Below are 24,122 nucleotides of genomic sequence, written 5' to 3' on the forward strand. Positions count from 1 at the left end.
ATAACAAAACATAAAACTAAGGATATTTGATTATAAGTGAGGCATTCCATAAAGAAAACATAGGATTAGGGATTTGATTGAAAAATGGAAGCACATTACTATAGGAAACATAGGATTAGGGGTTTCGTTAAAAACCAAAATAGGGCATGACATTTCCAAAAGTAAATATATGATTATTGTTTTGATTCCTCGGATAGTCATGCGAGCATTCACAAAAACATAAGATGGGGTTTTAGTTTCAAAGCAGGTGAAACATTCCGAAAAGAAACACGTAGGAGACATTATCGAAAACGAAAACATATGATTACCGGGCTTTGAATTAGTATCCAAAATATATGTTTTCTATTCAAAAGTGATAAATAGGAGACAATAAGAAAAGAAAAGATATGATTTGGGTTGTGCTCGCAAAATAGGAGACATTATGAAAAGAAAATATAGGATTACGGTTTTGATTCAAATATAATAGGCATTCCGAAAAGAAAACATAGGATTATGGTTATGATTGAAAAATTAGGAGACATTACCATATGAAAAATTAGGATTAGGCTGACTCATAGTAGAGACATTACGGACATATAGGATTAGGGCTTGATTGAAACATGATTGATATTCATAGACATAGGATTAGGGCTTTACTTTGATATGAGTATTCTATAAACATAGGATTATAGGGTTTGAAATAAAATAATAGTTGGAGCATCTCTACGAAAACATGATTTAGGGTTTTGACTTGACAATAGAGACATTACTTGTTAATAAAAAAAAAGATTAATGTTTCTTATAGTAATGTTCATATTTTTAATTAAAACCCTAATCCTATGGTTTCTTATAGTAATGTCTACTATTTTTCAATCAAACCCCTAATCCTATGTTTTCTTTTCTGAATGGCAATTATATTTGAAACAAAACACTAATCATATGTTTTCTTTTTGGAATGTCTCCTATCTTTCATTCAAAACATGAATCGTATGTTTTCTTTTCTTAATGTCTCTTATTTATTACTTTGGTTCAAAACCTAATCCTATGTTGTTTTTCGAAATGTCTAAAATTTTTTAATAAAATCCCTTATCCAATCTTTTATTTTGTGGATCTCTGCCTATGTTTTCTTTTTGGAATGTCTTATATTTTTTAATCAAAACACTAATCCTATGTTTTCTTTTCAGATTAGGGACATTTCAAAACCCTAATCCTAAGTTCTCTTTTCCAAATGCCGCATAACATTTCAGAATGTCTCTTTATTTTGAATAAAAACACTAATAGTTTCTTTTCTTTTGAAAATGTCTTCAATTTTTTATCAACACTTTAATTTTTTTGTTTTCATTTAGGAATGTCTACTATTTTTAAATCAAAACCACTAATACTAAGTTTTCTTATAGTAATGTGTCCTATTTTCCAATCAAAACCCTAAACTTATATTTTCTTTTGGAATGCATACTATATTTGAATCAAAATCCGAATCCTTTGTTTTCTTTTATTAATGTCTCCTACTTATCAATTTTCAAATAAAACCTTAATCCTATTTTTCGAAAATAGAGTTTTCTTTTCAGAATGTCTCATATTTTTTAATCAAAACCGTAATACTTTTTTTGGAATGCTTCCTATTTTTTAATCAAATACCGAATCCTATGTGTCTTATAGTAATGTCTCCTATGTTTTCTTTTCATAATGTCTCCTATTTTTCAATCAAAACACTTATTCTATGTTTTCTTTTAGGAATGTCTCCTATTTATCAATTTTCAATCAAAACCACAATTCTATGTTTTCTTATAGTAATGTCTCATATTTTTCAATCAAAACCCTAATCTTATTTTTTTCCTAGACAATGTCTACTATTTTTTAATCAAAACAATAATCATGTGTTCTATTTTTATAATGTCTGATATTTTTCAATCAAAACACTAATCTTATGTTTTCTATTTGCAATGACTCCTATTTTTGTATCAAAACCATAACATTATATTTTCTTTAGGGAATGTCTGCCATTTTGGAAGTATCACCTATTTCTTTGTTTTTAATTAAGACATAACTACTATATTTTTTATTGTAATGTCTCCCATTTTTCAATCAAAAATAATAATATTTTTTTCTTTTCCAAATGAGTCATATTTTTTAATCAAAACCCTAATCCTATATTTTACTTTTGATTTTAAATTAAAAAATATGAGACATTTTGAAAAGAAAACATAGGAGATATTACTATAGAAAACATAGAAACAGGGTTTTGATTAAAAAATATGAGACATTTTGATAAGAAAACATAGGATTAGGGTTTTGATTTAAAAATATGAAATATTACTATAAGAAAATATGGAAATAGGATTTTGATTCAAAAATAGCAAGCAATCTGAAAGGAAAAGCAAAGATTAAGTTTTCGATTAAAAAATATGAGACATTTTGCAAAGAAAACATAGGTTATTGTTTTGATAGAAAATTGATAAATAGAGACATTTCCAAAAAAAGCATACGATTATTATTTAGATTAAAAAATAGTATACATTTCCAAAAGAAAACATAGGATTACTATTTTGATTGACAAATAGCAAGAATTCCGAAAAGAAAATATAAGATTAAGGTTTTCATTCAAAATTGATACATAGGAGGTATTCCAAAAAGAAAAACATATACTTAGGGGTTTGATTGAAAAATATGAGACATTTTGAAAAGAAAACATATACCATTTTTTTAATCAAAACCGTAATCTTATATGTCCTTTTTTTAATTAAAACAGAAAATACATTACTATATGAAAACTAGGATTAGGCTTTTGATTAAAATATTGGAGACATTACTATAAGAAAAACATAGGATTAGGGTTTAGATTAAAAAATAGCAGGCTTTTGGAAAAGAAAACATAGGATTACTATTTTCATTCATACTTTTTAATAAAAAAGCAAATCCAATGTTTTCTTTTGTTTTGTGAATCTCTTCTAATTTTTAATCAATATCCTAATCTTACGTTTTCTTATAGTAATGTCTCTTATTTTTCACTCTGAAATAGTCATATTGGTTTTCTTCATGTCTCTCATGTATTAGTAAAGTTTTGTTTTCTTTTCATAATGTCTCCTATTTTTGAATCAAAACCCTAATCCTAATTATAGCCATTATTATTTTTGAATTAAAACCCTAATCATATCTTTTTTTTAAATGTCAAATATTTTAAGATTTTTAATTAAAACAGAAAAATAGGGGACATTTTTTATTCAAATGGTATTTTTTAACGAAATATAGTAGGCGTTCCGAAAGAAAACATAGGATTAGGGATTTGATTGAAAAATAGGAGACATAACTATAAGAAAACATAGGATTTGTGTTTTCATTAAAACCTGAGATATATATATATGTAGGAGGCTTTAAGGAAAGAAAACATAGGATTTGGGCTTTGGTAGAAAAATAGGAAACATTCTGAATAGAAAACATAAGAATATGGTTTTGATTCAAATATAGTAGGCATTCTGAAAAGAAAATAAATGATTAAGGTTTTGAATAAAAAAATAATAGGCATTTCAAAAAGAAAACATAGGATTAGGATTTTGATTGAAAATTTGGAGACATTTTGATTCAAAAATAGAAGACATTCCAAAAAGAAAACATAGGTTAGGCTTTTGATTAAAAAATAGAAGACATTCCAAAATAGAAAGATAGAATTAATGTTTTGAATGAAAAATATTAGACATTATTAAAAGAAAACATAAGATTCGGGTTTTGATTCGAAAATAGCAGACATTACCAAAAAAAACATAGGATTAGGATTTTGAAAGATTGGATTAGGGTTTTGAAAAATATTAGACATTATTAAAAGAGAACATCTGATTCGGGTTTTGATTCAAAAAAGGAGGCATTCCAGAAAGAAATCATAAGATTAGGGTTTTGATTAAAAAATAGGAGGCATTCCAAAAACATATGATTAGGGATTTGATTAAAAAATATGAGTCATTCTGAAAAGAAAAACATAGGATTAGTCTTTTGATTGAAAAATATGAGACATTACGAAAAGAAAAACATAGGATTATTGTTTTGATTCAAAAATAGGAGACATTCCCAAAAGAAAACATAAGATTAGGGTTTTATTTCAAAAATAGTAGACATTCCCAAAAAGAAAAACATAAGATTAGGGTTTTGATTTGAAAATAAAAGGCATTCCAAAAAGATAACATAGTATTAGGTTTTGATTGAAAAATAGAAGACATTACAATATAAAAAAACATAGGATTAGGGCTTTGATTAAAAAAAATAGGGGACATTTCCAAAAGAAAATATAGAATTATGGTTTTGATTAAAAATAGCAATCAATCCCAAATGAAAAACATAGGATTAGGGTTTTGATTAAAAATAGAAGACATACAATAAGAAAACATAGGATTTGTGTATAAAATCAAAAAGGAAACCCTACTAAAAATATGTTTTCAGAGTGCCTCATTTTTTTGAATAAAATATAGCAGACATTCCTAAAAGAAAACATAAGATTTGAGTTTTGATTAAAAACTAGGAGGCATTCCAAAAAACATAGGATTAGAGGTTTGATTGAAAAATATGAGACATTCCAAAAATAAAATATATGATTAGTATTTTGAATAAAAAATAGTACACATTCCGGAAGAAGACATAGGATTAGGGTTTTGATTGAAAAAAATAGGAGACATTACTATAAGAAAACAAATAATTATGTTTTGGATTAAAAACCAAAAAAATTGGACATTTCCAAAAGAAAACATAGATTAAGAGTTTAATTCATATATAGCAGATCTTCTGTAAAGAAAAACATAGAATTAGGGTTTTTGTTGAAAAACAGTAGACATTCAGAAAAGAAAGAAAGGGTTATGTTTTTGATTGAAAAATAGGAGATATTCCAAAAAGAAACAGAGGATGATGTGGTTCCGGTTTTGATTCAAACTGATAAATAACAGACATGAAGAAAAAAATATATGATATTAGCGATTTGATTGAAAGAAAACAAAGGATTATTGTTTTGATTCAAAAATTGGTGGCATTCCGAAAAAAAAATAGTGGAGTAAGGTTTTGGAGTATTTACTATTTTTGACTCAAGAACACTAATCAGAATGTGCCCTATTTTTCAATCAAAATCCTGATCCTGTGTTCTTTAATGTCTCCCATTTCTCAATTAAAACCCTAACCTATGTTTCTTTTTGGAATGTCTGCTATTTTTGAAACAAAACACTAATCCTATGTTTACTTTTCTAAATGTCTCCTATCTTTCAATCAAAATCATAATCCTTTTTATTCTTCAGAATGTCTGCTATTTTTAAAACAAAAACCTAATCCTATGTTTTCTTATACTAATATCTCATATTTTTCAATTAAAACCTTGGTCGTATGTTTTCTTTTGGGAATATCTGCTATTTTTGAATCAAAACAATAATCCTATGTGTTCTTTTCGTAATATCTCATATTTTTCAATGAAAACCCTAATACTATATTTTCTTTTCGAAATGGTTACTATTTTTCAATCGAAACCCTAATCTTATGTTGTTTTTTTGAATGTGTGCTATTTTGGAATCAAATCCCCAATTCAATATTTTTTTCCTTGGAAACGTCTCTTATTTTGTTTTAATCAAAACCTTGATCTTATGTTTTCTTATAGTAGTATCGTCATCACAACATAATCTATGTTTTCTTTTCAAAATACCCACATTTACACTAAATACAACAATGATTTTTCTTTTCTAAATGTCTCATATTTTCAATCTGAAAACAACTAATCCTATTTTTCTTTTTCTAATGTCTACTATTTCTGATCGAAACCCACTTTTATATTTTCTTTTTCATGACCTATTTTTGAATCAAAAACCTAATCCTATTTTTGATTTCTGTGATGTGAGTCTTTTAATCGAAAACCCTAATCGATGTCTTTTCGAATGTCTCATATTTTTCAATCAAAGGAAACATAAGATTCGGGATTTGATTGAAAAATAGGAGACACTACTATATGAAAACCTACAATTAGGGTTTTGATTAAAAAATAGTTGACATTCTGAAAAGAAAACATAGGAAGAGGGTTTTGATTGAAATATAGTAGGCATCTGGAAAAGAAAACATAGGATTAAGGTTTTGATTGAAAAATATGAGACATCACTATAAGGAAAACATAGGATTGGGGTTTTGAATGAAAAATGGGAGACATTATTATAAGAAAGCATAGGATTAAGGTTTTGATTCAAAAATAGTAGATATTCTAAAAAAAACATACGATTAGGGTTTTCATTGAAAAATAGTTTACATTCCAAAAAAGAAAACAAAGGATTAGAATTTTGATTAAAAAAAGCAGACATTCCGATAGGAAAAGAAAGGATTAGATTTTTTTATTCCAAATTGAAAATTGTAGAAATTCTGAAAACAAAATATAGTATTATTGTTTTGATTCAAAAATATGAATAATTTCAAAAAGAAAACATAGGACTTGGGTTTTTGATTGAAAAATAGGAGACAATACTATAAGAAAACATAGGATTAGACTGTTGATTAAAAACCGAAAAATAGGGGACATTTGAAAAAAACATAGGATTAGGATTTGTTTCAAAAAATTGTATACATTAACAAAAAGAAAACATAGGATTAGAGTTTTGATTCAAAACTGATAAATACGAGACATTAATAAAAGAAAACATAGGAATTGACTTTTTCATTGAAAGATAAGAGGCATTATAAAAAGAAAATAGAGGATTAGTGTTTTGATTAAAAAATATGAGACATTAGCAAAAGAAAACATAGGATAAGGATTAGGATTTTCATTAAAAAGAGGAATTACACATAGGGATTAAGGTTTTCATTTTGAAAATAGGAGATATTACGAAAGGAAAACATAGGAATAGGGTTTTGATTCGAGTATAGTAGGCATTCCCAAAAGAAATGATAGGATAGGGTTTTGATTAAAAAATAGCAGACATTCTCTAAAGGAAAAACACAATATTAGAGTTTTGATTCAAAAAATAAGTTTGATTCAAAAAATAGAAGGAATTCGGAAAATAAAACATAGGATTATGATTTTAATTCAAAAATATGAGGCATTACAAAAAACGTAGAATTAGGTTTTTAATTCAAATATAGTAGGCATTCCGTAAAATATATATATATATATAGGATTAGAGTTTTGAATGAAAAGTAGGAGAAATTACTATAAGAAAATATAGTATTAGGCTTTTGAATGAAAAATAGGAGACATTACTTTAAGAGAACGCCGGATTAGTATTTTATTTAAAAATAGCATACATTACGAAAAATAAAACATAGTATTAAAGTTTCGATTAAAAAATATGAGAAATTTGGAAAAGAAAACATAGAATTATTGTTTTGATTCAAAAATGGTAGACATTCCCAAAAGAAACTATAAGATTAGGGTTTTGATTAAAAAAAAGTCATTCAAAAATAAAATATATGGCTAGGGTTTTGATTAAAAATATGAGACAATACAAAAAGAAAGCATACGATTATTGTTTTGATTCAAAAGTAGAAGACATTTCAAAAAGAAATTATAGTATTGTGTTTTTAATTCAAAAATAGTAGACATTCCCAAAAGAAAACATAAGATTAGAGTTTGATTCAAAACTAATAAATAGAGACACTAACGAAAGAAAAGATAAGATTCAGTTTTTGTTTGCAAATATTAGACATTACAAAAAGAAAACATAGGATTAGGTTTTTGATTCAAAATTAAAAAATATGAGATATTTCAAAAAGAAATCATAGGATTAGGAGTTTGATTGTCAAATAGTAGGCATCCCCTAAAAAAACATAGGATTAGGGTTTATATTCAAAAGTAGGAGCCATTAAGGAAAGAAAACATAGAATTTGGATTTCTATTGAAAGATAGGATACATTTAGGCATTCCAAAAAAATCATAGGATTAGGGTTTTGGTTGAAAAATATGAGACATTACCATAAGAAAAATAGGGTTAGGGCTTTGATTGGAAAATAGATGGCTTCCACAATTAGGAATAGGTTTTGATTAAAAGAAATGAGACATTCCCAAAAGAAAACATAGTATTAGGGTTTTGATTCAAAAGTAGGAAGCATTACTAAAAGAAAATATAAGATTAGTGTTTTGATTAAAAAAATAGTAGACATTAAGAAGAGAAAACATATGGTTCAGGTATTGATTGAATGATAGGAGACATTATGAAAAAAAACATAGGAGACATTATTAAAAATTTGCAGACAATACTAAATCCTATTTTGCAGTCAAAATATAAGGTTAGTGTTTCGATTAAAAAAATGTGACGTTCCAAAAAAAACATAAGATTTGAGTTTTGATTGGAAAATTTGAGACATTCTGAAAAGAAAACATACGATAAGGGTTTTGATTCATATCTGATAAATAGGAGACTTTCGAAAAAGAAAATATAAAATTAAAGCTTTGATTAAAAAATAGGAGACATTATGAATAGAAAACATTGAATTAGGATTTTGATTCCAAAATAAGAGACATTCCTAAAAAAACATAGAATTAGGGCTTTGAATTAAAAATTGAAAAATAGGACACATTCCAAAAGTAAGACATAGGATCAGGGTTTCGATTCAAAACTAAAAAATAGGAGATATTACAGAAAAAAACAATAAAATATGGTTTTGATTAAAAAAACATACATTCTGAAAAGAAAAATAGGATTTGAGTTTTGATTAAAAACCTAATATAAGTAAACATTCCGAAAAGAATACATAGGATTAGCGTTTTCATTCAAAACAAAAAAATAGGAGACATTCCGAAAAGAAAACATAGGACTAGGTTTTTGATTAAAACCTAGAAGACATTACTATTTTTGAATCAAAACCCAAACCCTATATTTTCTTATAGTAAAATCTCCTATTTTTTATTCAAAACCCTAATCCTATCTTTTCTTAAAGTAATGTCTCCTAATTTTCAATCAAAACTCAAATCCTATGTTTTCTCTTTGGAATGCCAACTATATTTGAATCAAAACTCTAACTTGTGTTTTTCTTTCGAAATGTGTCATATTTTTCAATCAAAACCTTAATTCTATGTTTTCTTCCAGGAATGGCTACTATATTTTAATCAAAACCCTAATCCTTAGTTTTATTTTCAGAATGTGTCCTACTTTTCAGTTTATAATCAAAATCCTAATCCTTTGTTTTTTTATAGAATGTTTACAATATTTTAATCAAAACTTAAATCCTTTGTTTTCATTTCAAAATATTTACTATTTTTTAATCAAAAAACTAATACTACATTTTCTTATAGTAATGTCTCCTATTTTTCATTGAAAACCCAAATCATATGTTTTGTTTTCGGAATTCCTACTATATTTGAATTAAACCACTAATCCTATGTTTTTTTATAATGACTGCTTTTTTTAATCAAAACACTTATCATATATTTTGTTTTTTTAGAATGACTATTTTTCATTTTTTAGTCAAAACCCTAATCCTATGTTTACTTATATTAACGTCTCATATTTTTCAATCTAAACCCTAAATCTATGTTTTTCTTCCAAATGTCTCATATTTTTTAATAAAAACCCTAGACGTATGTTTTTCGTTTTAGAATGTCTACTATTTTTTAATCAAAACCAAACTCCTATGTTTTCTTATAGTAATGTCTCTTAATTTTCTATCAAAACCCTAATCCTGTGTTTTTGTCTTTTAGGAATGGGTACTATATTGAATCAAAACCCTAATCCTATGTTTCCTTTTAATAATGTCTCCTATCTTTCAATTAAAACCTGAAACTTATGTTTTCTTTCCTTAATGTATCTTATTTATCAGTTTTGAATCAAAACTCTAATCTATGTTTTCTTTTCCGAATGTCGCCTATTTCACAAATAAAAACCTTATCCGTTCTTTTCTTTTTGGAATGTCTACTAATTTTTAATCAAAACCCTAATCCTATGTTTTCTTTTCATAACACCTCCTATTTTAATAAAATCCCAAATCCTATGTTTTTCTTTTCGGAATTCTTCCTATTTTTAAATGAAAACCCCATTCTTATGTTTCCTTTTGGGAATGTTTGCTATTTTGTAGGGGTTGTTTGGTTACCCGCAAGTCGGTGTGATGTAATATAATTTACATGTAAAATGCTAACATGAACTGTTTGGTTTACTGTGAAAGCATATATGTAGTTATTTAACTTACATAATTTGGGTGTTTTGCTGCATTTGGACTTACGACCAAATTGGCCGTAAGTGGAAATGCAACATTTGCTATAAAATGCTTTTTTATTAAAATTTATCCCTCTCCATGTTCAAATGCAGCATATTACTTGGAGAAGCTCCAACTCATCTTTGGTGTGAAGGCCGCGTCGGTATCATCACCGGCGGACGGCTACGTTTCCGCCACCGCACCGCAGCCACGCTTTCTTCAGGGACTCAAGGCCCCAACAAAGCTCGCAACAAACTATCCCGTGCCGCACCTTATAATTGGTCCTCCCGCCTTCTCGCCATCTCTCTTCTAGACTCCCCCGCCATTTCTGAGATTCCGGTTATGGACCCGACTGCGGCGAAGAAGAAGCAGGATCCATCAGAAGGGCAGACATACACCCCTCGGACTGATGTAAGTGCTTGCACTAGCAAATGGAGAAGATGACGCAGTAAACGACAGGACCGATGGCGCCGAAGACGCTCTGCACCGCATGCACCATCCGGTATAAGTCTGGTCGGCTGGTGCTGGAGAACCAACCGGCTTCGAGTCCTACTTTCGTGCTTTCCAAGCAAGAAATAAATAAAATAGATTTTAAATAGATAAAATAGATTAACTTAAATTGATTTTAAATAGATTAACTTAAATATATTTTAAATAGATAAAATCCATTAACTTAAATAGATTTTAAATAAATAAAATCTATTAACTTAAATCTACTTAAATAAATAAAATCCATTAACTTAAATTTGTTTAAATAAATAAAATACATTAAATTTAAATAAATAAAATAGATTTTAAATGAAATATTCAAATATTTTTATCAAATATAAAAATTTGGGAAAAGGGGTTATCTCACCACTTACTTTACATAATGATTTTAACCCATAACTTACATCAAACTAAACACTTGAAAAGTAAATGCAGCATTTTTATTTATAGGCAATCAAACAACCATGATGTAAGTTAAAATACAGTAAATTGAGTTACATGTAATTTTACTTACATTGTAAATTGAAATACGGGCAACCAAACAACCCCTTAATGAAAACAATAATCGTATGTTTTGTTTTCGTAATGACTCATATTTTGTAATCAAAACTTTAATAATGAGTTTTTTTAAATGTCTTCTATTTTTTAATCAAAACCCTAATCTTATATTTTATTTTGGGAATGTCTATTATTTTTGACTCAAAACAATAATCCTATGTTTTACTTTCGTAATGTCTTATGAATTAAAACCTTAATAATTTGTATTTTTTAATGCCTTCGATTTTCTTTAAGGAATGTCTGCTATTTTTGAATCAAAACCCTAATCCTTTGTTTTCTATTATAAATGTCCTCTATTTTCTTTTTTTAATCGAAACCCAAATCCTATATTTTCTTATAGTAATGTTTCCTATTTTGATTACAAAAATAGTAATGTCTCCTATCCTAATCTTATTTTTTCTTTTGGGAATGTCTTCTATTTTTTAATCAAAACCCTAATCCTATATTTTCTTTTAGAAATGTCCCTTATTTTAAATAAAAAACATACTCTTTTTTTGGAATGCCTGCAATTTTTGAAACAAAACCCTAATCCTATGTTTTCTTTTCAAAATATGTCCTATTTTTCAATTTTGAATCGAAGCTCTAATCGTTTTATTTCTTATTGGAATGCCTACTACATGATTAAATATGTCTCATTTTTTTATTTAAACCCCTAATCCCATCTTTTGTTACTGTAATCTCTGCTAATTTTTAATCAAAATTCTAATCCTATGTTTTGTTTTTGTAATGCCTACCTAATTTTTAATCAAAACCCCAAGCTTATGTTTTCCTTGAGGTATGCCTCCGATTTTAGAATAAAATCTCTAAACCTATGTTTTTTTTTTCATAATGCCTCCTATAATAGGACTCATTATGAAAAGAAAACATAGGCAGAGATTCCCAAAACAAAGCTAGGATTAGGGTTTTGATTAAGAAAATGACACATTTCAAAAAAGAAAAACAAAGGATTAGGATTTTGATTTAAAACTTAAAAATATGAGACATTCTGATAAAAAAGCATAGGATCAGAGTTTTGATTGAAAAATATGAGAAATTCATAAAAGAAAACATACGATAAGGATTTTGATCTAAATCTAAAGAATAATATACATTCAGAAAAGATAACATAGGATTAAAGCTTTGATTTAAAAATTGGAGACATTACGAGTAGAAAACATTGGATTTGGGTCTTGGTTCACAAATAGGAGACATTCCGAAAACATAGAATTACAAATAAAGTAAGACATAGTATTGCGGTTTTCATTCAAAACTGGAAAACATGAGACATTATGAAAAGAAAACATAAAATTATAGTTTTGATTAAAAAAATAATATATATTTTGTAAAAGAAAAATTGGATTAGCGTTTTGACTCAAAAAGAAAAATAGGTGACATTCTAAAAAGAAAACATAAAACATAGGATTAGGATTTTGATTTAAAACATGTAGCCATTCCGAGAAGAAATAATAGGATTAGGTTTTTTATTAAAAACCAGAATTTAGGTGACAATCTGAAAAGCAAATAAAGGATTAAGGTTTTAGTTGGAAAATAGGAGACAAATCGAAAAAAGAAATAGGATTAGGGTTTAGATTAAAAAATAGGAGATATTCCCAAAAGGCATCAAAGGATTAGGGTTTTCATTCAAAACTAAAAAATAAGAGACTTCCCAAAAAGAAAACATAGTATTAGGGCCATGATTAAAAAAAAGAAGACATTCCGAAAATAAAACATAATATTTGGGTTTTGATTGAAAGCATATAAATTGGAGACATTGCGAAAAGAAAACATATGATTATTGTTTTGATTCTAAAACGGCGGACATTCCGAAAGGAAAAAATAAGATTAGTGTTTTAATTAAAAAATGTGACGCATTCTGAAAAGAAAACATATGATTAGGATTTTGATTAAAAAATATGAGCCATTCGGAAAAGAAAACATATGATTAAGAGTTTGATTGAAAAATATGAGACATTACGAAAAGAAAAACATAGGATTATTGTTGTGATTCGAAAATAGCAGGAATTTTCAAAAGGAAAAAAAGGATCAGGATTTTGAATCAGAATTGGTAAATAAGAGACATTAAGAAATGAAATCATAGGATTTGTGTTTTGATTGAAAGATAGAAGGCATTATGAAATGAAAACATAGGATTAGAATTTTTATTTAAAAAGTAGAGGCATTACAAAAAGAAAAACACAGGATTATGATTTTGATTCTTAAAAATGAGACCTTCCAAACATGAAAACAAAGGATTTGTCTTTTGATTGAAAATTGTTGGTGATTATTATAAAAAAAACAAAGTATTTGGGTTTTCATTAATAACCAAAAAAACAAGGGCCATTTTCAAAAGAAATGATTTGATTTGGATTTTGATTCAAAAATACTAGACATTCGTAGAAGAAAATATAGAATTAGCGGTTTGATTAAAAGTAGTAGCCATTCTGAAAGGAAAACATAGGATTAGGGTTCAATTAAAAAATAAGGGACATTCTAAAAATAAAACATAGGATTACAGTTTTAATTGAAAAATATTAGACATTGTCAAAATAAAACATAGGATTAAGGTTTTGATTGAAACAAGATAAATAGGAGATATTAAAAAGAAAACATAGAATTAGTATTTTGATTGAAGAAAAGAGACATTACGAAAAGAAAACATAGGATTAGGTTTTTAATTTAAAAATATTAGATATCTTGAAAAGAAAACATAGTATTAGGGGTTTGAAACAAATATAGTTGGCATCCTGAAAACAAAACATAGGATAAGGGCTTTGAGTGAAAGTATGTGACATTGAATATAGGATTAGTGTTTTGATTAAAAAATAGTAGACATTCTGAAAAGAAAATATAGGATTGCGGTTTTGATTGAAAAATATGAGACATTTTAAAAAGAAAACATAGGATTAAGGTTTTGATTGAAAAATAGGAGGCATTACTATAAATAAACATAGTATTATTGTTTTGATTAAAAACCGAAAAATAATAGACATTTCAAAAGAAAATAATGGATTAAGATTTTTATTAAAAAAATAAGAGACATTCCAAAAAGAAAACATAGAATTAGTGTTATGATTAAAAATAGCAGCCGTTCTGAAAAGAAAACATATGATTAGGGGTTTGACTCAAATATAGTAGGCATTCCAAAATGGATACATAGGATTATGGTTTCGATTGAAAAATAGGAGTCATTACTATAACAAAACATAAAATTAGGGTTTTGATACAAAAATAGCAGTCATTCCAAAAAGAAAACATATGATTACGGTTTTGATTGAAATATAGTCGGCATTCCAAAAAGAAAATACGGGATTAGGGTTTTGATTTTAAAATATTAGATATTACTATAGGAAAACATCGGATTAGGATTTTCATTTAAAAATTGTAGACAATCCATAAAGAAAACATTGGATATGGGTTTTGATTCAAAAATTGTAGACTATCTGTACAAAAAACATTGGATTAGGGTTTTGATTCAAATATATTAGTCTTCCGAAAAGAAAACACATGATTAGGTTTTTGATTCGAACATTGCAGGTATTGCTATAAGAAAGCATAGGTTTAGGGTTTTCATTAAAGAATACTAGACACTCTGAAAATAACACATAGGATTATGTTTTTTTTATCTAAAAATATGGGGTATTCCAAAAAGAAGACAAAAGATTAGGGTTTTGTTTGCAAAATAGGGAACTTTTTGAGAAGAAAACATAGGATTAGGGTCTTGATTAAAATATAATAGGCAAAACATAGGATTAGGGTTTTGAATCAAAAATAGGAGTCATTACTATAAGAAAATATAGGATTAAGGTTTTGATTCAAAAATAGTAGACATTCTAAACAGAAAACATAGGATTAGGGCTTTGATTAAAAAATATGGGGCATTTTGAAAAGAAAACGTACGATTATTGTTTTGATTATAAAATATCATAAATTCTCAAAAGAAATAATAGGATTATGGTTCTGATTCAAAAAAACAAAAAAAGAGGAGTCACTAAGAAAAAAAAACATAAGACTCACGTTTTGTTTTCCAAAATAATGCACATTCCTAAAAGAAAATATAGGATTAGGGCTTTGATTAAAAAATAATAGTTATTCCCAAAAGAAAAAAAAAATAAGATTAGGGTTTTCATTCAAAAATAGGACCCATTAAGAAAAGAAAACATATGATTCGGGTATTGATTGAAAGATAGGAGACATTTAGCCATTCCGAATAGAAAACATAGGATTACGGCTTTGATTAAAAAATTGGAGCTACTATTATAAAAAACATAAGATTAGTGGTTTGATTAAAAAATAAGAGCTATTAAGAAAAACTTAGGAAATTGCTTTCATTGAAAAATATGAGACATTCATAAAAGGAAATTTAGGATTAGGGTTGTGATTAAAAAATATGAGGCATTAAGAAAAGAAAACATAAGATTAAGGTTTGATTAAAAAATAGTAGAAATTAAGAAAAGAAAACATAGGATTTGGGGTTTGATTGAAAGATAGGAGACATTAGAAAGAGAAAACATAGGATTAGGGTTTTGATTAAAAATTAGCAGATAATACTAAATCCTATATTTCAATCAAAACACAAGATTAGGGTTTTGATTCAAAAAAATTAGACATTCTAAAAAACATAGGATTAGAGTTTTGATTGGAAAATATGAGACATTCTGAAAAGAGAATATAAGATAAGGGTTTCGATTCAAGTCTGAAAAGTAGGAGACATTCCGATACGAAATGTAGGATTAGAGATTTGATTAAAAAATATGAGACATTACGAATGGAAATTATATGATTAGGGTTTTATTTTAAAATAGGAGACATTAAAATAAAAAATCATAGAATTAGGGTTTTGATTGAAAAATCAAAAAATAGGAGGCATTCCGAAAATAAGACACAATATTGGGGTTTGGATTCAAAACTAAAAAATATGAGATATTACGAAAACAAAACATAAAATTAGGTTTTTTATTCAATGTAGCAGACATTCTATAAAGAAAAAATAGCATTACAGTTTTGATTAAAAACCAAAAAATTAAATTTCCACAAAGAAAATATAGGATTATGTTTTGAATCAAAACATAAAAATAGCAGACATTCCAAAAAAAAATATAATATTTGGGTTTTAATTCAAAAGTAAAATACATTCCAAGAAGAAAAAAATAGAATTAGGTTTTTGATTGAAAACAGAAATTGAGGTGATATTCCGAAAAGAAAACATAGGTTTAGTGTTTTATTTGGAAAAAGGGAGACATATCGAAAATAAAACATAGGATTTGCATTTAGATTAAAAAATCAAGAGACTGATGCGTTCATCGCAAGTGCATGGGTCGCACACAAGTAATATAGTGGTACACCGTCAGGGGTATGGTTGTCAAACCACAGGGACTGGCCTAAAACTACTCCCTCAACACTGATCTCTAGTGAAAGAATAGAATGGTGATAAGATTACATTAAACTAAAAGCGTGAAATAAAGAGATAAATGAAAAGAAAATGAGGAAGATGAAGATAAAGAGACAATTGGATTGAGTGCAAGTTTTGCAATACAACATTCAACACAAGAACCAAAAGAACTTCTTAAATCAAGAAGAGTACAAGTGTTTAAAGCATACAAAGTCACAAAGTTCCCATCCCGGGGCACCATGGCCAGCTAACCCCTCATGGGTGGGTATAACACGGAGTGGAGAACACTTGATCTAAGGAAAGAAGACATGATTCCCTTGTCTTTGAGATTTAACTCCAATGTCGAGCTCTGTGTTGTGCCTCAACTCGCTCCTTAATGCCTTAGGAAGTATGGAAAAGCATGATCTTCGCTCTCATGAATGTCCTCCCAGTGGAGAAGTAGATCCCTAAACAAAAGATAGAGAGGGAACACTAAAAACTGGAGTTAAAAAGAGAAGATTCAGGGCTCGACACGGTATGTGCACGAGCGCATCCAAACCGTGTCATGCCGAGGAAAAGTTGAGTGAAATTGAGTGTCTTTGCCTGGAAGATTCAGTGGAAGGGATACGGTCATGCTTGCACCGTGCAATGATGTGTTACGATCGTGTCAAGAGCACCCAGCGCGTGTTGCCTATTCTTCAATAAAATCGCCTTTGGGTTGGGTTTTTTAGAAGAAGGATATGATCGTGTACTGACCGTGTCAACCTTGGAAGCACCCTTCTACACATACTTCTTGCTGGATCAACAAAAGGCCAAGATCTTTAGTGGGTGTGACACGAACTTGTCCAGCTCGTGTCCAGCTTAAGTACTTGAACTCTTCTTGAATAATTTCTTGTTTTCTACCCAATTTCACTCCAAATTTTATTGAGCCCCTATTTCTGCACATATAGCAAAAATACCCATAATAGCACTGCTGGTGTATAAAAGTAAACTTGAGAACAAGTAAAATGATAGATTTAGGGCATGAAAATATGTATGCAAAGTGCACTCATCAAAGGCATTTCAAAAAGAAAGCAATGGATTAGGGGTTTTATTCAAAACTAAAATGTAGGACACATTCTAAAAGAAACCAAACACTTAGAATTTGATTCAAAAATAGGAGAGTTTGTAAAACAAAAACATAAGATTAGGGTTTTGATTGAAAAAGAGTAGACATTCCCAAAATAAAACATAGGATTAGGTTTTTATTCAAAAATAGCAGATATTCAAAAAAGAAAAAAAAATATTAGGTTTTCGATTCGAAATAGGAGCCATTGCAAATACATAACATAAGATTAGTGTTTTGATTGAAAAACAGGAGACGTTACTATAATAAAACACTAGATTAGGGTTTCTATTAAAAAAATTGTAGACATTGCAAACAGAAAACATAGGATTACGGTTTTGTTTTAAAAATATGAGATATTTCAAAAAGAAAATATAGGATTAAGGTTTTGATTGAAAGATACGAGACATTTCCCAAAGAAAACATTAGGTTAGGATTTTTTTTTCCAAATTATGAGGCATTACATAAAGAAAACATAGGCGGAGATTCCTAAAACTAAAGATAGCAATAGGGCTTCTATTAAAAAAATGAGACATCCTGAAAAGGAGAACAAATGATTAGGGTTTTGATTCAATGCTAAAAACATGGGATTAAGATTATGGTTTTGATTGAAAACTGGAAAATAAGGGCCATTTATAAAAGAAAACATAGCATAAGGCTTTTGAATCTAAAAATAGCAGACTTTTCCAAAACAAAACATTAGATTAGGGTTTTGATTAAAAAAATAGGAGGCATTTTAAAAAGAAAACATAGGATAAGGATTTTTATTCAAAAATTGCATACATTAAATAAAAAACATAAGATTATGGTTTTGATTGAAAAATATAAGACATTTCGAAAAGAAAACATATGCTTCGGTTTTGATTTAAAGATAGAGTTAGTAATGTTTTTCTTTTGGAAATGTCTCTTTTTTTTAAAAAAAAATATGAGACATTTTCAAAAGAAAACATAAGATTCGGATTAGGTTTTTGATTGAAATATAAAACGCATTACTAGATGAAAACATTGGATTAGGCTTTTCATTAAAAAATAGTTGACATTAAGAAAAGAATATAGGATTATTGTTTTGATTGAAATATACGAGACATTTCGAAAAGAAATTATTGGACTAATTTTTTGATTGAAATATACAAGACAATTCGAAAATAAAATATAGGATTAAGGTTTTGAATGAAAAATAGGGGACATTACTATAAGAAAACTTAGGATTAGGTTATTGAATGAAAAATACAAGCCATTACTATAACAAAACATAGTATTCGAGTTTTAATTCAAAAATAGTAGATACTTTGAAAAGGCAATTTTATTGGAGAATAGTCGACATGCGCTTGGTGCTCCTAACACGCTCGTGTCACATCATTGCACGGTTAAGACACAACCGTGTCCCTTCCACTGAATCTTCCAGGCGGAGGCATCCCACTTCACTCAGTTCTCTCCAGACATGACACGGTCTAGACACGCTCCTGCACAGACCTTGTCGAGCCCGAATCCTCTCTTTTTAACTCTAGTTTTTAGGGTTTCCTTTCCATCTTTGTTCGGCGATCTTTTTTCTCCACCTGAAAGACATTGATGAGAGGAAAGGTAAAGCTTATCCACACCTTCCAAGGCATCAAAAAATGAGTCGGAGGCACAAGGGAAATGGTGCTAGGACAAGGAGACCGACATTGGAGGTAAATCTCAAAAAGAAGTGAGTCATGCCTTCTTTCTTTAGATCTAGTGTTATCTCTATGTTGTACCCACCCATGAAGGGCTATCCGGCCATGGTGCCCCGGGGTGGGAACTTTGTCACTTTGTATGCTTTAAACACTAGTACTCTTCTTGATTTAAGGAGTTCTTTCGGTTCTTGTTTGAATCTTGTATTGCAAAACTTGATGTGCTTGACTTGTGTAGTTGCTTAGATAAAACTTGATGGTGGATAGTCATAGCTATTGTTGCCCTAGGCAATAGCATAACTTGGTGTGCTTGAATCCATAGTTATCTTTGCAAAACTTGATGCATTTTGAGAGCCTTAGTTGCAATATTGTTTTTGAGCACACACTAGAGTCTAAGAGTGTACATGGTAACCTTAAGTGCTTAGGAAATATCCCGGGGCATTGTTCTCTTATTGTTAACACTCAATCCAATTGACATTTTATCTTCATCTGCTCTCTTTTCCTTTACTTTTTTATTCTCTTTTTTATTTTAAGTAATACTATCACCAATTCATTCTTCACTAGAGATCATTGTTGAGCGAGTAATTTTAGTCCAGCCCCTGAAGTTCAATAACCCTACCCCTTTTGGTGTACTACTATATTACTTGTGTGTGACCTGTGCGCTTGCGAAGAACACATCAAGTTTTTGGCACCATTATCGGGTATTGGCAACTTTTAAGAAAGCTTATAATATGGTGTTCTAGTGTGTTTATATTGTGTTTATGTGTGAATATCTTTCTTTGCATAGTGTTCTTTATTTTATCTTATTTTCTTCTTATTGTTTGCATTTAGTTCTTTTGAGCTTACATTTATCTATTTTGTATGTGCAGGCACAATTGCATAACCCGTGGGAGCACATCTTCACCATTAGCATGTCTTGATTTCGAAATTGAGAGAAATTTTAGAATAAGGATCCATCAAATCAATTTGAGTGAGATAGGATCTGTTGAGATAAGTGTGACTGTGGGTTAGGAAGATGAAATGGTTGGAAATCAACCACAGTGTATCTCAAATTTTGCCTGACCAAATCTTGAGGGGTCGGCTCAAGTATTGTTCATCCTCCTGTCACCACAAAAAATTTTGAATTGAAGCTGAATTTCATTCAATTGGTGCAACAGATGTGTCAATTCGATGGATTTAAGGATGAAGATCCATATGGGTACCTTAGAAGTTTCTTCAAAATCTGTGACACTTATAAGGCGAGCAATGTTTCTGATGAAGCGGTTCATCTGAGACTCTTCCCATTCACATTACGAGGAAGGCCCAAGCAGTGGCTAAATTCCTTGCTACTTGTGTCTCTCAAAACATGGAAGCAGACTTCTGTGGCATTTGTTGCTTGATATTTTCCTCCTATTAAGATCACCAAACTCAGAAGTGACATCTCTTCTTTTCAACAACTGGAATCCAAATCAATGTACAATACATGGGAAAGGTATAAGGAGATGTTAAGAAAATATCCAGATCATGGAATCATTGAATGGATGCAAATCTAAATCTTTTTATAATGTATTGAATACTTCCACTGAACAAATGATTGATGCAGCCATCGGAAGTTCCTTGTGTAGCAAGAAACCAGGTGATGCACAAAAGATAATTGAAGAGATGGCAAACAATGGGTATCAATGGAGTTCAGAGAGAAACAAATCGGTGAAGTCTGCCAGAATTTATCAAGTGGATGTCATGACTACTCCTGTAGCACATGTCGTCCAAATTTTTCTAGGAGTCAGCCATGACACGGACAGTTGACACAATAGCAGCAGCAATACAAGCCTCCACCTCAAGTTTCACAACAATCACAGCCTTCATCCTCTTCAGAGGCTTCTAATGATCTCACCAGTTTAATGACCCGATTCATCAAGAGTACTGAGACTCGATTCGCCGATAATAATGAGATGATCAGAAACACCAATGCAACTGTGAGGAACTTGAGCATCAAAAAGCTCAAATTTCCAAATTACTAGAAGAAAGATTACTGGGGAACCTCCCGGGCAACACTATGGCTAACCCAAAGGAATCATTGATGGGTGTGACTTTAAGTAGTGGGATGCAGCTCCAAAACTCTATTAAGAAGGAGCTTGAACTAGAAGTTGCTAACCCCATTATGACCACTGACATGGACGTTACCACAAAGGATAAAACTTCGATTCTAGTGTATCAACAGAAACCTTCATTCCCTGCCAAGGCAAGGAAAGACCAACAGGTTGAATAGTACAAAAAGTTCCTAGACATGTTTAAAACTTTGCACATTAATGTCCCATTTGTCGATGCTCTTGTTCAAATGCCGAGGTATGCTAAATTTTTGAAGGAACTGCTCACCCACAAAAGGAAGTTAGGAAACGTGTTTTCTTTGACACCCAGTGAGGAGTGTTCTATTTTGCTATGTAACAAACTCTCCAAGAAGGAGAAAGATCCAGGAGGCTTCATTCTTCCATGCACCATTGGGGGTTTGGTTGATGAGAAAGCTCTTGCCGACCTTGGAGTGAGTATTAATCTAATGGCGTACAGAATTTTTCAAAATTTGGGACTCGGGGATCCAAAACCCACAAATATGACTTTACAATTAGAAGACCGATCCACCAAATGACCAAGGGACATAACTGAAGATGTTTTGGTTAAAGTAGACAAGTTTATATTTCTGGTGGATTTCGTCATCTTAGATATTGATGACAAGGTTGAAGTACCAATAATACTAGGACGACCATTCATAGCAACATCCAACGCCCTTATTGATGTCAAAGACGGCCGAATAACACTTCAAGGTGGTGATGAAGAAACTACGTTCAGACTTCGTGACTCCATGAGACACACAATAGACTTTGATAATACTTGTTATTGCGTTGATGTTGTTGATGAGGTTGTTTCTGACTTTATGTAGGAGACATTCATGAAAGATAAACTTGTAGATCTGTTGGAGGATACCCCCTTGGATGATGGTGGAATTGAGGGGCACTAAAGGAAACTCAAAGATTGGACTTGGTGGCCAGTGAGAATATAGAACCACAAGGGATGTGGATCTCTAGAGCACGGAAGTGGTGGAAAAAAGTATCATCTATGAAGAGAAAAGCCACTCATCTCACCACCAAGACCGCACATTTCTGATCATTCCAATACTCAGACATTCGGTGAGGTCCATTTGATTAACATGTTGCTACCATATGCTTGTACTTGTGTCTCAAGTGGCCAACACAAGTCTTGATTTCCAGAACCTCCATAAGCGCGAAACATGTACATCAAGCTAGTGACGTTAAACAAGCGCTTCTTGGGAGACAACCCAAGTTGTTTGTTTAGCTAGTTGTTTAATCATTTTTTTATGTTTTTCATTTTGTTCTTGGATCATTGTTTTCCCAGCCATATTTCATCCCCACTCTCTTGTGATTTCTCCTTCTTTGATATTCCTTTAATTCGAAATTCTTACCGATATTGTTTTATGACTGGCCGTGTACCTTGATGTTCATTCATGGAGGAAGAGCCTCTGTTCTGGAAAGTTTCAGGTGTGACACGGGCAAGGCATGCCCGTGCGTGTGCCACTGATTTTCACTGGCTATGTACTTTAAATTTTTCCCGGATGGACACGGGCTTGACATGATCATGTTAGGGAGAGACACGTTCTCCATTCTACTTGCACGATCATGTCAATGCCATTTTGAATTTTTATAATTCTTCTAAAATTTCCAGGGGGTTAGGACACTTAGTGACATGATTGTGTGACCCCTTGTTCTCTTTGCTGTAACATTGCAATCTAACACACACGTGTCATGGGTGTGCGCAGGCGCTGACCGTTCAGTTCCAACTTTTCATTTTAAAAACCCTAATGCCGGTGGCTTCGATCTTTCATCGCACCTCTCTCTCCCGAAATGGCCGACTCTTCTTTTCCCCATTAGGCCTATTTAGGATGGTGCCTTCGTTTTTAGCCTCCATTGAAGTTTTTCCACGTTGATTGCTTCTCTTTTCCTTATTGTCCTTTTCAAATTCGGTAAGTGCCATCGTTTTCTTTTGCATATTTCACGATGGCAATGTTTGGGTGTATGATTTGTGGGCCATGGTGGTCATGTATGAATTGTGTTACATTCTCAGTAGCATGGTTGTTTGAATCCTCTGTGGGCAAGCCTCGTAGTCCTTTTTTGGGACGATGATCATAGCTGACATGATCATCTCACCGCTGATCCTTCTTCCACCCAATTTGGGCTCTAACATTGCCACGGTCATTGTACCCTTAGCACGACCATGTCTGCCCCGAATTTTTGTATGTTGTATTGACTTGTTTCACTTTTTCTTTGCAGAAAATGCCTAGGAAGGACATCGCTGGCGGGCCTTCTAAGAGGCCTAGGACCGATGCCTCATCATCTGGAGTAGAGTATCAACCTACATTCCATACCCGGCCTCATATTGAGTGATATGCTCGTCTCTCTCGTCGACATTTTGGTGAATCAAGAGAAATACATTGGGACGTCTTACATGAAATAGGGCTTGAGGTTGAAGTGCATCAGTTACTGAATGCTGGGGCTTGGCGATAGCTGTTTCAAGTCACTAACAACACCTATGAGCAGTTGGCAATCAAGGTGTTGTCCACTTTAGAGTTATCGTGTGTTACTATCACGTTTTACCGCACCGATTACATATAGTTTCAGATCTTTGGAACGTTACATCGTATGAGCCTCACTGAGTTTTCCATCCACTTGGGCTCGTACGATGCTGAGTTTACGTGCACCCTTGCCTACAATGCCTTGCTTACTTCCAGGCCGGCAAGGGAACCCCTAGTGACGCCTGGCTATGGTTGAGCTCCTCTCTGACTTATGATCCCCATCGCACCAAGGCCACCACACTC

The 24,122-nt window shown here is 30.7% G+C and overlaps 1 protein-coding gene and 1 non-coding gene across 2 annotated transcripts; one reads left to right on the forward strand and one right to left on the reverse strand.

Moving 5' to 3' along the window:
• Window positions 1–20,661: 20,661 nt before the first annotated feature.
• Window positions 20,662–20,768, reverse strand: LOC120252308. The gene has a single exon (XR_005533849.1). It is a non-coding gene; the product is annotated as a small nucleolar RNA R71 (small nucleolar RNA).
• A 525-nt stretch (window positions 20,769–21,293) lies between these two features.
• On the forward strand, window positions 21,294–23,691 carry LOC120251280. Its single transcript, XM_039259838.1, has 4 exons — window positions 21,294–21,497; window positions 21,603–21,780; window positions 21,955–22,151; window positions 23,578–23,691. The coding sequence occupies exons 1-4, from the start codon at window positions 21,294–21,296 to the stop codon at window positions 23,689–23,691; spliced, it is 693 nt and encodes a 230-aa protein (XP_039115772.1).
• Window positions 23,692–24,122: the final 431 nt, after the last annotated feature.

Source organism: Dioscorea cayenensis, chromosome 20 (genome assembly GCF_009730915.1).
Source record: "Dioscorea cayenensis subsp. rotundata cultivar TDr96_F1 chromosome 20, TDr96_F1_v2_PseudoChromosome.rev07_lg8_w22 25.fasta, whole genome shotgun sequence".
NCBI classification, from domain to species: domain Eukaryota; kingdom Viridiplantae; phylum Streptophyta; class Magnoliopsida; order Dioscoreales; family Dioscoreaceae; genus Dioscorea; species Dioscorea cayenensis.

What these genes read in the sequence shown, in the direction of transcription:
- LOC120251280 (XM_039259838.1), top strand. Translation starts at nt 21,294, where the DNA reads ATGGCTAACCCAAAGGAATCATTGATGGGTGTGACTTTAAGTAGTGGG. An exon ending in AGGCAAGGAAAGACCAACAG is followed by an intron (nt 21,498 to 21,602) that starts GTTGAATAGTAC and finishes AAATTTTTGAAG; the next exon opens with GAACTGCTCACCCACAAAAG. An exon ending in TCTTGCCGACCTTGGAGTGA is followed by an intron (nt 21,781 to 21,954) that starts GTATTAATCTAA and finishes TCGTCATCTTAG; the next exon opens with ATATTGATGACAAGGTTGAA.